This window comes from Mus pahari, chromosome 6, assembly GCF_900095145.1.
Source record: "Mus pahari chromosome 6, PAHARI_EIJ_v1.1, whole genome shotgun sequence".
NCBI lineage: Eukaryota > Metazoa > Chordata > Mammalia > Rodentia > Muridae > Mus > Mus pahari.
The window spans coordinates 72152779-72166014 of record NC_034595.1 but is presented as its reverse complement, the minus strand read 5'-3'; the positions used below and the strand labels follow the sequence as shown (position 1 = coordinate 72166014).

The 13236-nt window shown below is 50.1% G+C and overlaps 2 protein-coding genes across 2 annotated transcripts in view; one reads left to right on the top strand and one right to left on the bottom strand.

Annotated features, from left to right (window-relative positions):
* The window catches only part of Zmpste24 (zinc metallopeptidase STE24), a 40452-nt gene extending 37657 nt beyond the window's left edge, over nt 1-2795 (top strand). The window contains exon 10 of the mRNA XM_021199940.2: nt 800-2795. Within this exon, the coding sequence (XP_021055599.1) occupies nt 800-1024 (225 nt within the window). The 3' untranslated portion in view covers nt 1025-2795. The remainder of the gene's footprint in view (nt 1-799) is intronic.
* Nucleotides 2796-6575: 3780 nt separating this feature from the next.
* Nucleotides 6576-13236, bottom strand: part of Col9a2 (collagen type IX alpha 2 chain) — a 16202-nt gene continuing 9541 nt past the window's right edge. Inside the window, exons 17-32 of the mRNA XM_021200089.1 lie at nt 12446-12499; nt 12020-12073; nt 11725-11778; nt 10885-10929; nt 10277-10330; nt 9931-9984; nt 9674-9727; nt 9523-9594; nt 9351-9386; nt 9183-9227; nt 8997-9029; nt 8722-8868; nt 8436-8490; nt 7976-8164; nt 7609-7686; nt 6576-7321 (exon numbers count right to left, since the gene is read on the bottom strand). Coding sequence (XP_021055748.1) covers nt 7122-7321; nt 7609-7686; nt 7976-8164; nt 8436-8490; nt 8722-8868; nt 8997-9029; nt 9183-9227; nt 9351-9386; nt 9523-9594; nt 9674-9727; nt 9931-9984; nt 10277-10330; nt 10885-10929; nt 11725-11778; nt 12020-12073; nt 12446-12499 — 1224 coding nt within the window. The 3' untranslated portion in view covers nt 6576-7121. The remainder of the gene's footprint in view (nt 7322-7608; nt 7687-7975; nt 8165-8435; nt 8491-8721; nt 8869-8996; nt 9030-9182; nt 9228-9350; nt 9387-9522; nt 9595-9673; nt 9728-9930; nt 9985-10276; nt 10331-10884; nt 10930-11724; nt 11779-12019; nt 12074-12445; nt 12500-13236) is intronic.

The window sequence follows — 13236 nt, the reverse complement described above, 5'->3', positions numbered from 1 at the left end:
GAGTTCCAGGACAGCCAGGGCTATACAGAGAAACCCTGTCTCGAGAAACCAAAAAAAAAAAAAAAAAGATAGATAGATAGATGATCAAGAACATTAAGAGTGATCCTGTGGGCTGGAGAGATGGCTCAGTGGTAAAGAGCACTCACTGCCCTTGCAGAGGACCTGAGTTCAGTTCCCAGCATCCACATGATGACTCAACCACCCAGGTCAAAGGATCATGAAGCCCGCTTCTGACCTCTTTGGACACCAGGCAAAATACAAATACAAAATAAATAAATATTTGAAAAAGAACTCCAGATGAGGTAGTGGATTCCTATGATCCTAGCTAGCACTTGGGATGTGGGGGCAAAGGATGAGGAGTTTGGGGCCAGCCTGGGTTATATGAAACCCAGTCTCAGAAAAACAGACAAAGCATATCAGAGACCGGAAGTGAGCACAGGTCTGACTGAGATGGTAGCATGCACTGGCTTCAGAGTCACCCTTGTCCAGCACTAACCTCCAGCCCTGTAGCCTCTGGAAAACTGTCCAGTCCTCTGAGTGTCACCCTCCTGACCTGCACAGCAGAAGCAAGAGGTTCCTAACGAGCATGTGAAACTCCTTTTTAATAAGCTCTATACCTGTGTCTGGTCTGATTGCTTGGAGTGAAGGAAGCTCAATTTGATAGTGCCCCACCTTGAGTCCCTAAGTTGTTGTCTCCTAGATTTCCTGTCCTGACCAGCCTTCCTCCACAGCCAGGCTCATGAAGACTTACGTGATAACAAAGGTAGCAGGCCGCTAAAACGTTGATTTCCTTCTGCAGGTTCTGTCCTTCTGCCTGACGGTCCTGAGCCGCAGATTTGAATTTCAAGCCGACGCTTTTGCCAGGAAACTTGGAAAGGCAAAAGACTTATATTCTGCTTTGATCAAGCTGAACAAAGATAACCTGGGATTCCCGGTTTCTGACTGGTTGTTTTCAACATGGCACTATTCACACCCTCCACTTCTAGAGAGGCTTCAGGCTCTGAAAAATGCAAAACAAGACTGAGCCACTCAGGCCCCATGACCGGATACACACTTCTGGTTATTTCTGTCCTGGCAGCATGTTCCGGCTCTTGATGTTTTTAATTTTTTTAAGAAAAATGATTACGTACATAAAAGTCCAGATTTAAATACATTTACTATCTCATTTCAAAAATGATTTTAATAATCCATTTCTTAAAACACTGGATAAAATTTTGAGGCTTAATATTTTTAAAGTATAGTTTTATCTAGTATCTGATTTATCATCAATTTGTAAAATGATTTAAGGAAATGCACAACTTGTTTTATTTCTGCACTATGTGGAATCTGCATAGAGGGTTTTTAGGTCGTATGTTCACAGGTAGAAGCATCACCTCCAAGCGCTTTCTGTGAAGCAGAAACAAAGAGTGCTCCCAAATCATTGTGCTTGTACCTACATGGAATTCGTTTTTACCTTCATGTTGTTATGATTTAACCCAGTCAATCAGTGTTTTAAATAAGAAAGAAAAGTAAAAATTAGTAAGGCTAATGCTACTGAAATGAGTTGTTAGGCATGCTATACTGTTGAAGTTACAAAGCTTTCTGTTCTCTTTCTTGCCACACCAATCAGGAATTCCCTCCCTCCTTCCTCTCTCCTTTTTTTTCCCCCTAACATAAGGTCTCACTCTAGTCCTTGCTGGCCCCAAACTCATTCTTTAGCACAAGGTGGCCTAGAACCTGTATCAGGCCTCCAGCCTCAGTCTTCCTAATGTTGGAATTGCAGGTGTGAGCCACCACATACAGCTTAGGAATTGTTAATAGTGCTTGAAATTAGAAACCTTTTAAATCATTGACTTTGGGTTTGCTTTTAAGAAGGTCTTAATTTTAAACCAGGCTTGGTAGCACTTACATTCAGTCTCAGCAACTGAGGCAGAGGCAGATGGACCTGTGAGCGGAGGCCAAACCTGGTCTATAGCAAGTTCCAGGCCAGCCAGGACTATATAATGAGGGATCTCAAAGTGGGTAGAGTAAAAGTCTATCTCGGTTTTTACCCTTCCTTCCACCGATCTTATTATGAATAAACCAGCCTTTTCTCATCTTTTTTTTTCCCAGTAAATAATAGTACATCCTTTTACTCTGCAGAAATTGCCATATTGTATACATCTCCCAATGTTAATTATGGCAGAATATTAAAAAAAAAGAGGAGATGACATTTGAAAAGACATAAAGGTGAAATATTCATGATTCTCTTATTACAGGAAAATATAGTTTTCTATCTTTTTTCAAGGACAGAAGTCTCTGCTTTTATTTTTGTAATTTTTTATTCACAAATCATAATTAGACCAGATTCCGTTTTTAAAAAAATTATAATTCTTGGTAGGCAGGCAGATGTTTACTTGCAGAGAAAGCATCATAAAAGATTTCCAGTGGGAAAAGGTATGTGCTTGACTGCTTCGAATGTCTGTCCACGTCCTGGGTGAGAGCCCTGCTGCGCCTGCCGCTTCCAGTCACTGGCAGCGAGCGCCTCCTGGGCATTCAGTCCACAGTGTGATCATCCGTACACTATGGCATCTGCGCTCTGCTGACAAGTGACAAGGCATCTGTGATAGTAGATGGACCATAGTAGCGTCTGCTCACACTCAGCACTGCGTTGTTTATTTCTTACAGCTACGCCAAGCAGCCCACAGTTTCTCTCCAGCACCCTTTCCTGTGACTTCATGCTCAGATAACTGCCTTTCCTTCCTTCTGTGCCTTTAAAAACATATTTCAGTTCTGCACAAGTGAGACATTAAAAATTGCCAATGCAGATTTACGTCCTGGTGTTGGGTTTGATGTGATTTGTGCGTCATATGTTCCCCAGCTGTGTTGATCACCTACAGACAGTGCCATCTATGGACCTGTGAACGAATGGCCCAGAGTTTGAATGGGGTCAGCACCAGCACCACTCATGGCTGCTTCCTGCCTCTCCAGCATGTGCGTCACCAGTTCTTGCTGATATTCCCTCAGAAGCAACATTTGGAATTATTCTTTCTCCATTGCTGCAACCTCAAATTGGGGCTTGCTTTCTATTGTTCTGGCTACCCTCTGGCTCCTGTCATCCAGATCAGTTGGGAGATACCCCTGTGGATTCTGAAGCCCACAAAGCCAGGATTACCTATACCAGTGAGCAGATAACTGCCCTGTTGGAGTCGGAGCTTGCCTCTGATCCTCAATTTCTGGTAACAGTAAGTAAGGTACAGTAGTCCCCACTCCTGGTAGTTTTTCTTTCTGGCTGTTGCAGAAATACTAATAACCTTTGTCAAGTTGCTGGAGAGAAACTTCCTCATAAGATAGGGTCTCGTGTATCCCAGGCTGGCCTCGAACCTACTGTAGGGTAGTTGAGGATAACCTTTATCTTTCTGTCTCAACCTCCTGAGTGCTAGAATTACAGGCCAGCATGAGCCACCACATTTATGTGATGCTTGCCACTGAAACCAAAGCCTTGCTCATGCTAAAGAAGCACTCTTATAAACTGAGCCACAGTGAAAATCTCCCACTGTGTGTGTGTGTATGTGTATCCTATATCTCCCAGTGACAGTACTGTATGTGTCAGAGGGCATCTTAGGAAAGGGGAACTATAGGAATAAAGGCTTTGAAACAAGTGAGCAGCACCAGATTGCTAGAGGGTGGGAATGGTAAGTGCTAAAGGGATTGCGAGATGAGGCAGAAGACAGAAAGGACAGGCTTTACTGGGCCTTATGTGCCACTATGAGAATTGAGGCCTTGGGGGCTGAGACATGGCTCAACTAGAGTACTTGCCTAGGGTACACAAGGTCCTGGGTTTGACCCTCGATACCTCAAGGATGGAGAGATTTAGACTTTTACTTGGTATGGTAGGGCCATTAAGGCTTAGGGCATGATGTGGCTTAGTTTTACAGGATTGCCTTTTGGTGTTAGAAGTAGGTGGTTGATGGGATCTTCTCATCCTTGTGGCAGGAAAGCTTGGTGCTCCCTGGAGTGATAATTGGAAGGCCACTTCAAGGTATGAACTGAAGGATCCATGCTGAATCTCTGGACAGCTGAACTACCTAGCAGTAATGTCCTTTCTAGTAAATATTTCTCCCTCTTCCCCTCTCCCCACCCCCACCCCCCAATTTCTCTCCGTGTATTTTACTGGGAACCATATCCAGGGCCTTACTCATATGAGGCAAGTGCCCTATTGCAATATTCTCTTGTCATTTTGGCTGCTCAGGATTCAGTCACAGAGGGGCAGCGTCCTGCTCATGGTGCAGAGAACCACTGGGACTCTTGAGCCATCAGAATACACAGTCACACAGAGGGTGAAATCAAGTCTCTTCCTTCCTGGTTTGATAATTAGTCTTGTTTCTTTGTGTCCTGAACATATTTTTTACTCGTTTAACAAATACTGAGTACCTGCTGTGTAGCAGGCAGTGCTGAGAAACAGCTGTGAAGGAGAGAGGCCAAGTCCCTTCCTTTGTGGAGTTGATATTCTGGTGTATTGGGTCAAACAGAGGCACAAAGGAAAAACAGGCATTCATGAACCGGGTGTCTGAAATGTCGGGAAGGAAGGAAGGTGCTGGAGTGAGGAGAGTCGGTAGGGTACAAGCAGCAGGCACAGCACGGTGTAGCACAGCATGCTGGGGCAGCCCAGGGAGTACCGTGGCTGGAGTAGGATGGGCTACAGGCACAGCACGTGTGTGGCACAGCATGTTGGGGCAGCCCAGGGAGTACCGTGGCTGGATGGACTGGGGCCAGACCACCCGGGATGCATTCAGAGAAGCATATGAGAGACTCGCAGATAACATTGATGTGATTAGAGTAAGACACACCCACCAGGAAACTGGAGAAGGCAGAGACCCCTGGACCTAGGAGTAACCCCCTTTCAAATGCCTTACTCAGAAGTGAGGTGTGGCAGGATCCATCAGCTTCTCTTGTCATTGAAAACACCCAGTGTGTCCTGTCTCACTAAGCCACAGAGAGGACCAGGAAAGGGCTCCTAAGACAGCACATGAAGAGACATCAAGGAGAAGTTGGGCTCTCTAAGCCCAGGGTTTCAGGCACCAGACCAAATAATGGGGACCAGGGTCTAAGAGAGCCGCCACCATGCCCTGTGGATACCTGAGCACCTGCTCAGAACCAGGGAGGCTCTCTTCCATTCCTTCACTAGGCCCTGAATCCTGAATCCTCTGTATTCCAAGGACTCTTTGACAGCCACACACCAGGGGCCCATTGTGGATGCTGGGGTGTCATAACAGGATTGGCCAAAGCACTAAAGCACTATACCTAATATTTCTGGCTGACCCTGGCTTGTTAAATCCCTGATGGTAAATTTGTGTTGAGAGAAGAGGGAGGGTGAGGATGCTGAGCTTTGGGCTGCAGTGCTGTGTGCCTCCAGGAGGGGGCAGGATGCAGAGCACTCTATTTGGGGGCAACACATGCCCAGATCTACACCCAAGTAACAAAAAGCCATCTATGCTGGCTAGTTTTATATCAACTTGACACAAGCTAGAGTCATAAGAGAGGAGGGAGCCTCAGTTGAGAAAATGTTTCCATAGTAATAAGCAAGCTTTGTAAGGCATTTTCTTAGTTCATGATTGATATAGGGAGGCCCAGCCCATTAAGGAAGCATGAGCTAGCATGGGGGGATCTTGCAAGCCAGTGAGCAACACTCTTCCATGACCTCTGCATCAGCTCCTGTCCCCAGGTTCCTGCTCTGTTGATTCCTGTCCTGATTTATCTTGATGATGAACTCCAATGTGGAAGCTGAAGCCAAACAAACCTTTGCTTCCCAGAATGCTTTGGTCATGGTGTTTCATCACAGCAATACTAAACCTGACTAGGACATCATCTAATTTCAAAAGCTCCTGGCTCGCCAATAGAATAATGAGCCAGGTTATACAGACCAGATCTGAGTCCCTTAGGGTTTCATACCCCACCCTCACCACCAGGAGCCCCTAGAAGGCAACAGGCCCAGCTTCCAATCTTCCACTGCATGCTGCTGCCGCAGAATAACCCACAGGCCGCTGAGACAGGCTGGGGATTGGAATGTGTAGAGCTGGGGGTGTGGCTCAGTTGATAAACTACTTGCCTAATATGCAATACATGAAACACCGGGTTTGGGCTCTAGTAGCACGAAAAAGGTGTGGTGATACACACCTGTAACTGCTGCAAAGGCAGAGATTCAGAAGTTCAAGGTCATCCTCAGCTATATAGCAAGTTCAAGGCCAGTCTAAGACCATGAGACCCTGACTACATGAGTCAGAAAAGGAATGAAAGGGATAAAGGAAGTGGAGAGAGGGAGAGAATGGGAGAGAGCGCAAGCAACCCAATGGGTATGGCATACTTCTATACATATGACATGGCTAAGCCCTTGTCACCACTGGACAGATAGTATAAGCAGTTTGCCCAACGTTACACAGTGAATCAAAACCCTGCCTCAACTCTCGGGTTCTTACTACAGAAGTTTCTCAACCAGGATAAGGATCCCAATGCTCACAACTTGAGATGCACCCAGATGGAGGGCCCAGACTTTCCCTCCCCTTTGGCCCTCAGCCACTTTGCCCAAGCAGTGGAGACCCATCCTCATCCACAAGAAGTCACTTTGTAACCAACTTAGGAACTTTTATTTACACGAAGGCCAGAGTGGTATGGGCAAAAGGGACTGGGAAAGAGTGATGCCAAAACAGGGGAGATGGGTGTTTAAATACTGGGATGGGAGACAGGCAATAGCAGGGTTGGCCTAAGGACTGCCACCTCAGGGTACTTTTCCCCCAACAGACACCCAATAAAAATAAGTCCAGAGAGTAAGAATGGGGTAAGGACCACCAGAAGCGTCAGCCCCCCTGCCCAGAGGGTGGGATGGCCCAATGCTGAATGGCATGGGTGAGGGGTAGTTTGTACTCCAGGAAGAAAAACTACCCTCTTCCCTTGGGAGGGGTGACTCTCCAATACTTGCTCTGTTGGCGTCACCTTTACTCCCGTGCTCTCTCTCTCCCAACCCCTCCCTCACTGAACTTGTCTTCAGGACCCCTGGATCTTGAGTTTCCAGACAAGATCCTGAGAAATCTAGCCTCCTGGGTCTGGAGTACATGTCCACCCAGAGGTGACCCTAGATGCTAATAGGCTCTGTCCTGGCTGGTTGCTCATGGCCCCTTGATGGACCCAGGCTCTGTGAGGCGAGCAGAGGTATAGGCTGAAGCTCCCAGGCATGCGGCAGGCTCACAGAAACCTGGTAGCCCCACTGGGCCTGGCCGGCCAGGTCTCCCGGCCTCTCCTGGAGCCCCTGGGGATCCTCGGTCCCCATCCTTGCCATTGATTGCCTGACCAGCCCGGCCAGGAAGACCTGTGAAGAGAGAACAGACCAGAGAGTAAGAATAGGATAAGGACTGCCAGAAAATTGTTGAGGCAAGGAAAACTAGACTACAAATGTCATGGAAGAAAGGCACAGACACTGCCCGACTCAAGAGTCCCAACTGCCAGCTCCCAGCCAGACCCTCCCCAGAGACACCTAGGTCGTCCTCCAGCTTGGCTGAATGCCAGGCTTCCACGAAGAAAACCCGGATGTCCATGGATCATTCATCCCCAAGCTGAGACAGAAGGGTGGCTGGACAGGACCAAGGTGTTTGTTACCTGGGATCCCTGGGGGCCCAGGCATCCCGGGATGGCCACGACCCATTTCTCCTGGATCCCCCTTCTCTCCACGCTTTCCTGCAGACAAAAAGGAGTGTCTTTTCCCAAACTGACAAGTATTTCTCCCATTATTTATTTTGTTCCATACACATCTACTGTGGAAGTATACTATTGGAGAAGGTTGGGAATGACCATAGAGGACTGGTTAGATAAAAGGGGATCCAGATAAAATTTGGGAGGTTTTGTATCAGATAAGGTTTATTATAGGGAATTGTCCAATACATAACTGGCATTTACTATGTACAAAGCTGCCCTTGACTCAATCCCCCTTGCCCAACTTTAGCCCCAGCGCCAGTGGAGCACTCACCCTTGGGTCCAGTGTTGCCAATCTGACCCACTGCTCCCACGATGCCAGGAATGCCTCGGGGACCGGGATGCCCATTGGGCCCCTGTTTGCCTGGATATCCAGGGGGCCCAGGAGGTCCTGGAAGACCCACCATCCCTACTGCACCTAGGGCTTCTCGCTTGGCACTCACAGCTACCTCGGCAAGTTGCTCTGAAGGGAAGAGGCGAAGAAGGGTCAAAGATAAACCTGGAGAAGACCTGGCCATAACGCATGTAGACAGAAAAGCCCTGCGTTGAACTTCCCCTTCCCTAGGCCCTGTTTTATGAAAGTCTACCCAAGGTCCCACGGTGTCTGAGGAGGCAAAGCTGGAATGCACACCAGGGACTCCAGACTCTCGAGCAAAGACACATGGAAAGTCTGGTGAAGGATAACTGGGTATTGAAGTGGGCTATGAGGAGGAACTGTGTAGCCCTCTCCTCACCTTGAATCATCTTCAGCACCACATCCACGATATGCTGGTCACTGGCAGCTCGGCCCTGAGAGCAGAAGAGATTCAGGAAGAAGCTCTGGCTGCCAAGACCAAGCACTCCCGCAACCCTCTGGTTCTCATCTTCATCCAGCATTTTTGGGCATGTGTCACACCCATTCTCAATCTGAGGTCAATCTCCGAGAAGCTAAGACACCTCTGGGAATTCCCAGCTTTAATATTACGAACCCCCAAGAAGATGCCCTTCCTATAGAAGCCCTTATCCTTGGAGTCCACTCACCACCACACCCTGTCTCCCGGGTTGTCCTGGCACGCCTCGATCTCCCACCAGTCCTCGGGGCCCGGGAAGCCCGGGGTAGCCCTGCACTCCTGGGGCACCAGCATCTCCACTGGGGCCGGGGTAGCCGGTCTCTCCACGGACTCCTTGCTGCCAGGGGACGGTGTGGACTGAGAAGGCTTCTGAAGGAAGGGGAGAGTGGGGAAAGGGGGCGGGGAGAGGGCGGAGCCAGAAAGAGGAAAGCATCCATTTGGGAGGGAGGGAGGGGAGGAGCTCACCTGTCCCTTAAGCCCTGGCTCGCCTGACTGGCCCTGAAAACAGAGGAGGAGTCAGGATGCGGCGGGGGGGGGGGGGGGGGGGGGGGGGGGAGGGGGAGGCGGGGGGAGCGGAGGGGGGCGGGGAGAGACGGGACCCAGGCCACGCACACACCCCACACTCCTGTCCCGCTCCGGTTCCCTGCTTACCTTCTCTCCTTTCTCTCCCGGGAGGCCGGCCACCCCTGGGTCACCCTGCAGAAAGAGAACCTTGTGTCAAGAGCCAGCAGTGATAGCAACGATGCGGGGCTCAGGGTCTGCAAGTGCGGACAGACCCGAGGCCCCAGGTACCCAATGCCTGCGAGCATTGGTACTCACCACTCCGCCTCGGGGCCCGGTCTTCCCTGGAGAACCCTGGAAAAAGAGATTGTGGTGTGGTGAAATGTCCTTTCCAAGAGGGGAGCTCCTCTAGCTCCCTGTTTCTTCTGGTCTAACCCAATCCCACGGCCTACAGCCCTTTTCCCGGGTGTTTTCCAGCCTCCTACAGCACCTTATCTCCTTTGATGCCTGGCAAGCCTTGGGGTCCTGGAATTCCTGGAGGGCCCTGCTCTCCCTTGGGGCCCTGAGGTGGGGGGAAAAAATGGAGTAAAACAAACAAGGAATCCAGTTGTGAGCCCACTGTTCCCCTCAGCTGTGCTCACCTGTCGTCCTTGAGGGCCTGGCTGTCCCACTGGCCCCCTCTCACCCTGGTCGCCCTGAAATGGAAAGTGGAGGTCACCCCTGGGCTCTCAGCAGGGCCTTTTACATTAGGCGGGACTCTAGCAGGATAAGTGCCATCCATTCTGACTGTCACCAGCAGAGGTCCTTCTTATTACTCTTTTTTTTACAGACATTCATTTGAGACCCTGTCAGAGAGGACCCAGCTGCTGACAAGGGTCCCTAGGGCGAGATCATTTACCTTCTGTCCCATGATGCCCTGTGGACCAATTTCTCCTCGAGGCCCTGGCTCCCCCTGGGAGGAGAAAGAAGGGTAAGGAAAGAAGGCTCCCCCTGGGAGCAGCAGGCCTGGTGGGACCCTTCTTCCTACCCCTGGCTCAGCCTTCCCCACCCTTGGACCAGCTAATTGGCTTCAGTTAAGGATGCTGGCCTAGAAAACAGAAAGAGCTTGCTAGAGAGAGACAGACTCAAAACACTCCCCAGGCTTGGGCTTCATCCCTCAGCTTCACCCTGGCCCCACACTAATGTCATGGACTCGGGCCTAGGCAGACCAAAGCCCTCCTGGGAAAATAGAGGGGGCTACTCACTTCTTTCCCAGGGGGACCAGAGACTCCCGGCAAGCCCTGCTGGCCTGGTTCACCCTGCAGGAAAACACAGTTCTCCTGTCAATCTGGTAGCTGCCGGTCATCCTTAGCCTCGTGTAAACCTAGGAACCTCAACAAAGTCTACAACCAAATAAGCAGAGAAGAGTGACAGGTTGGGGGCGGGGGTATGGGGGAAGTGGGTGTTCTTAATCAAATCCTCTGGGCTCCATTGCCTTTCCTAGGTTTGTTTCTTCTCTGGATTCCAGACGACATCCTGTTTCTGCTAAGCCAGGATCATGGGCAGTGTGGTAGCAGTGGTAGCAGAAGGTGGTTTGGCCTAAGGGGCTTGTGTCGAGCCTTAAGAAAGCACGAATTCTGAGTTCGAGGCCAGCCTGGTCTACAAAGTGAGTTTCAGGACAGCCAGGGCTGCACAGAAAAACCCTGTCTCAAAAAACAAAACAAAACAAAACAAAACAAAACAAAAAAACAAACAAACAAAAAGAAAGAAAGCACCGGGCCTCACAATCCTTAAGCCATGTCTCATTTCTCACTCCCTGGTCTCCCCTTATTGAGACAGAACAGATTCTCCTGGCGAAGGGGAGTCTCCTCACCTTGTCTCCAGGACCTCCTTTTGTTCCAGGCTGACCCGGCACACCCTAAAAGAAACGTTGGTATTGATTTCTGCCCTGGCACAGGGAGATGGGTGTACTTGCCACGTTGCCTCCATCCCCAGTCCAGATTTTCTCCCCCTTGTGGGAACTAAACAACCAAAGGTCTAGCCATGGTATCATGAACTTGTCTGGCTTTACAAGTTTGCTGCTGGAAGAGTGGGCTTTGGACAATGGCCTGTCTATCGATGTCTATGTTCATGGGGAAAGAGTTACACACAGTAAACACAAGTCTACACAAACACAAGTCTACACAGAGAGGCAAGTTGTGGCCAGTCCGTGCGCTCAGGGAGGAGAAGGGTGGGCACTCACAGACCGAGCTCCAGAAATGTGGGGTAGGGGTGACAGACTGGGCTCAAACTGTGGTGGTCACTGAATGCCAACATGAGCTAGTGAGGTCCCCCTTTTTAAACTGTATTCTCGTTACTATGTACCTCAAGTAATAACTACTGGATGGCTAAACTGAGTGAATTTCAGAGAGGCACTGGGGAGCCTGGAGGGATTAACACAGAAATGGTTACATTCCACCTAGCCAACGTAGAGGATGTGTGACAACGAAAGCGAAGACTAAAATAACTGTCCAGTGTTGAGGCTGCCTACCCAAGCCAGGCGCTGCACAGATGATGGCAAGGTGATGTAGTGACAGGGCCAGAGCTTGGGTGTAATTTTTACCTCGTCAGCCCCTCACACCCCTACAGAGAGGGAGACAAGTGGCTGGCTCCCTGAAGCGCTGGAGGATCAACTTGCCCGTGGGCAGTCTTGGTGGCTTCCGCTGTCACTTACCGCTAAACCCTGGTGGCCTTGGCTTCCTGGCCGTCCCACTTGTCCTGCACTGCCCTAGAGAGACAAGCAACCAGAAACACAGATTGGAGCTCCAGCCTGAGATCTCATGGCTCCCACCTAAGTGCAGGCAGAGAAACAGATCCAGAAGCAAGAAGACCTACTGGAAACAGACTGAGAGCCACTGGTTCTAAAGCCTGTAGGGTTGGTGTGACAGGGCTCAAAGGCCTAAGGAGGAACAGGCCTGACCACGCCCACTCCCCCCCACCCCACCCCTGTGAGTGCTCCCTACTCTTACCTTCATGCCAGGAATGCCTGGGGTCCCATCCTTTCCATCAATGCCTGGCGGGCCCTGCTCAGGAAGAAAGTTCAAGGGAGTCTTACAATGGGAAGACCCATTGGGTCAAGTCACCCACCCTGTGACATGAGCCTCTGTGACAGAGTACAGAGAAGCTCTGATCATCTCGGGAAACACCAGCCCACAGGGGACAGGGTTAAGAAGGACAAGCCACACCCTTCCTTGGTGTGTGGATGACCACTCAGATTGCTCGAGCTTCCCGTTGTCCCTCCACACAACTCCCCACTACTTGCAGGTGAAGATACTCTCAGACTGTAAACCTGTCAGGTTACAGAGCCAGCAGCCCACCGCGGACCCCCGGCTTCCTCTCCGTGTAGGGATGCAGACAAAGTGACCGGGGCCAAGGCCTGGACTCTGAACACTTACGGTTATTCCCTTTGGGCCTGTTATCCCCTGGGGTCCTCGGGCACCTTGGCTCCCCTGCAAGGTAGAGAGAGAGGAGGTCACCTTTAGAATGCTGAGCCTAACTGGCTGTGGAGAGAGGAAGGCACAGCTGAGGCAATGGTCCCAGAGTCCTGGTGGCATGGACCAGACTCAGAGGCTGACTGGGAATCGCTCAAGACCTGTGATCTGACGCTAAGGGAAGGGTGTCCAGATCATCACTGAGCACCTGGGCAGGGAGGGCAGCGCAGTGGTTCCTGGGAGCCCCAGGCATTCACAGACAGCTGTTACTTGGGTAGAGAAACAGTTACCAAGAGTGATGAGTGGGCTTCATATTGGGCAGGGGGGAGGGTATCTTAATTTGAATAAGAGCTATGAAGATAGTTTGGGGAAAACTAGAATAAGCTATAGACAGATTAGCTACTTGGTGATGCTAAAGTTAGCTGCACCCTTCATAGCTTTCTTTTTAATTGTTTGTTTATTCCTGTGGGCATGCTTGTGGAGGTCAGAGGGCAGCTTTCAGGAATCAGTTCTCTCTTTCCATCATGCGGGTTCTCAATCCTGGTGGTGGGTGCCTTTAGCCTCTGAGCCATCTCTCCAGCCAGCCCTCTTTCTCCAGTTCTGATAATAATGATCTGTGAGGAAGTGTGTGGAGGCAAATGAAATGAGCCAAGTATCTCTGAAAATGTCAGAGCCGGGAAACAGGGGCCGGTGGATCTCTACGTTCCAGGCCAGCCTGATCTACAGAAAGAGTTACCCTGCATCCAAAAAAAAAA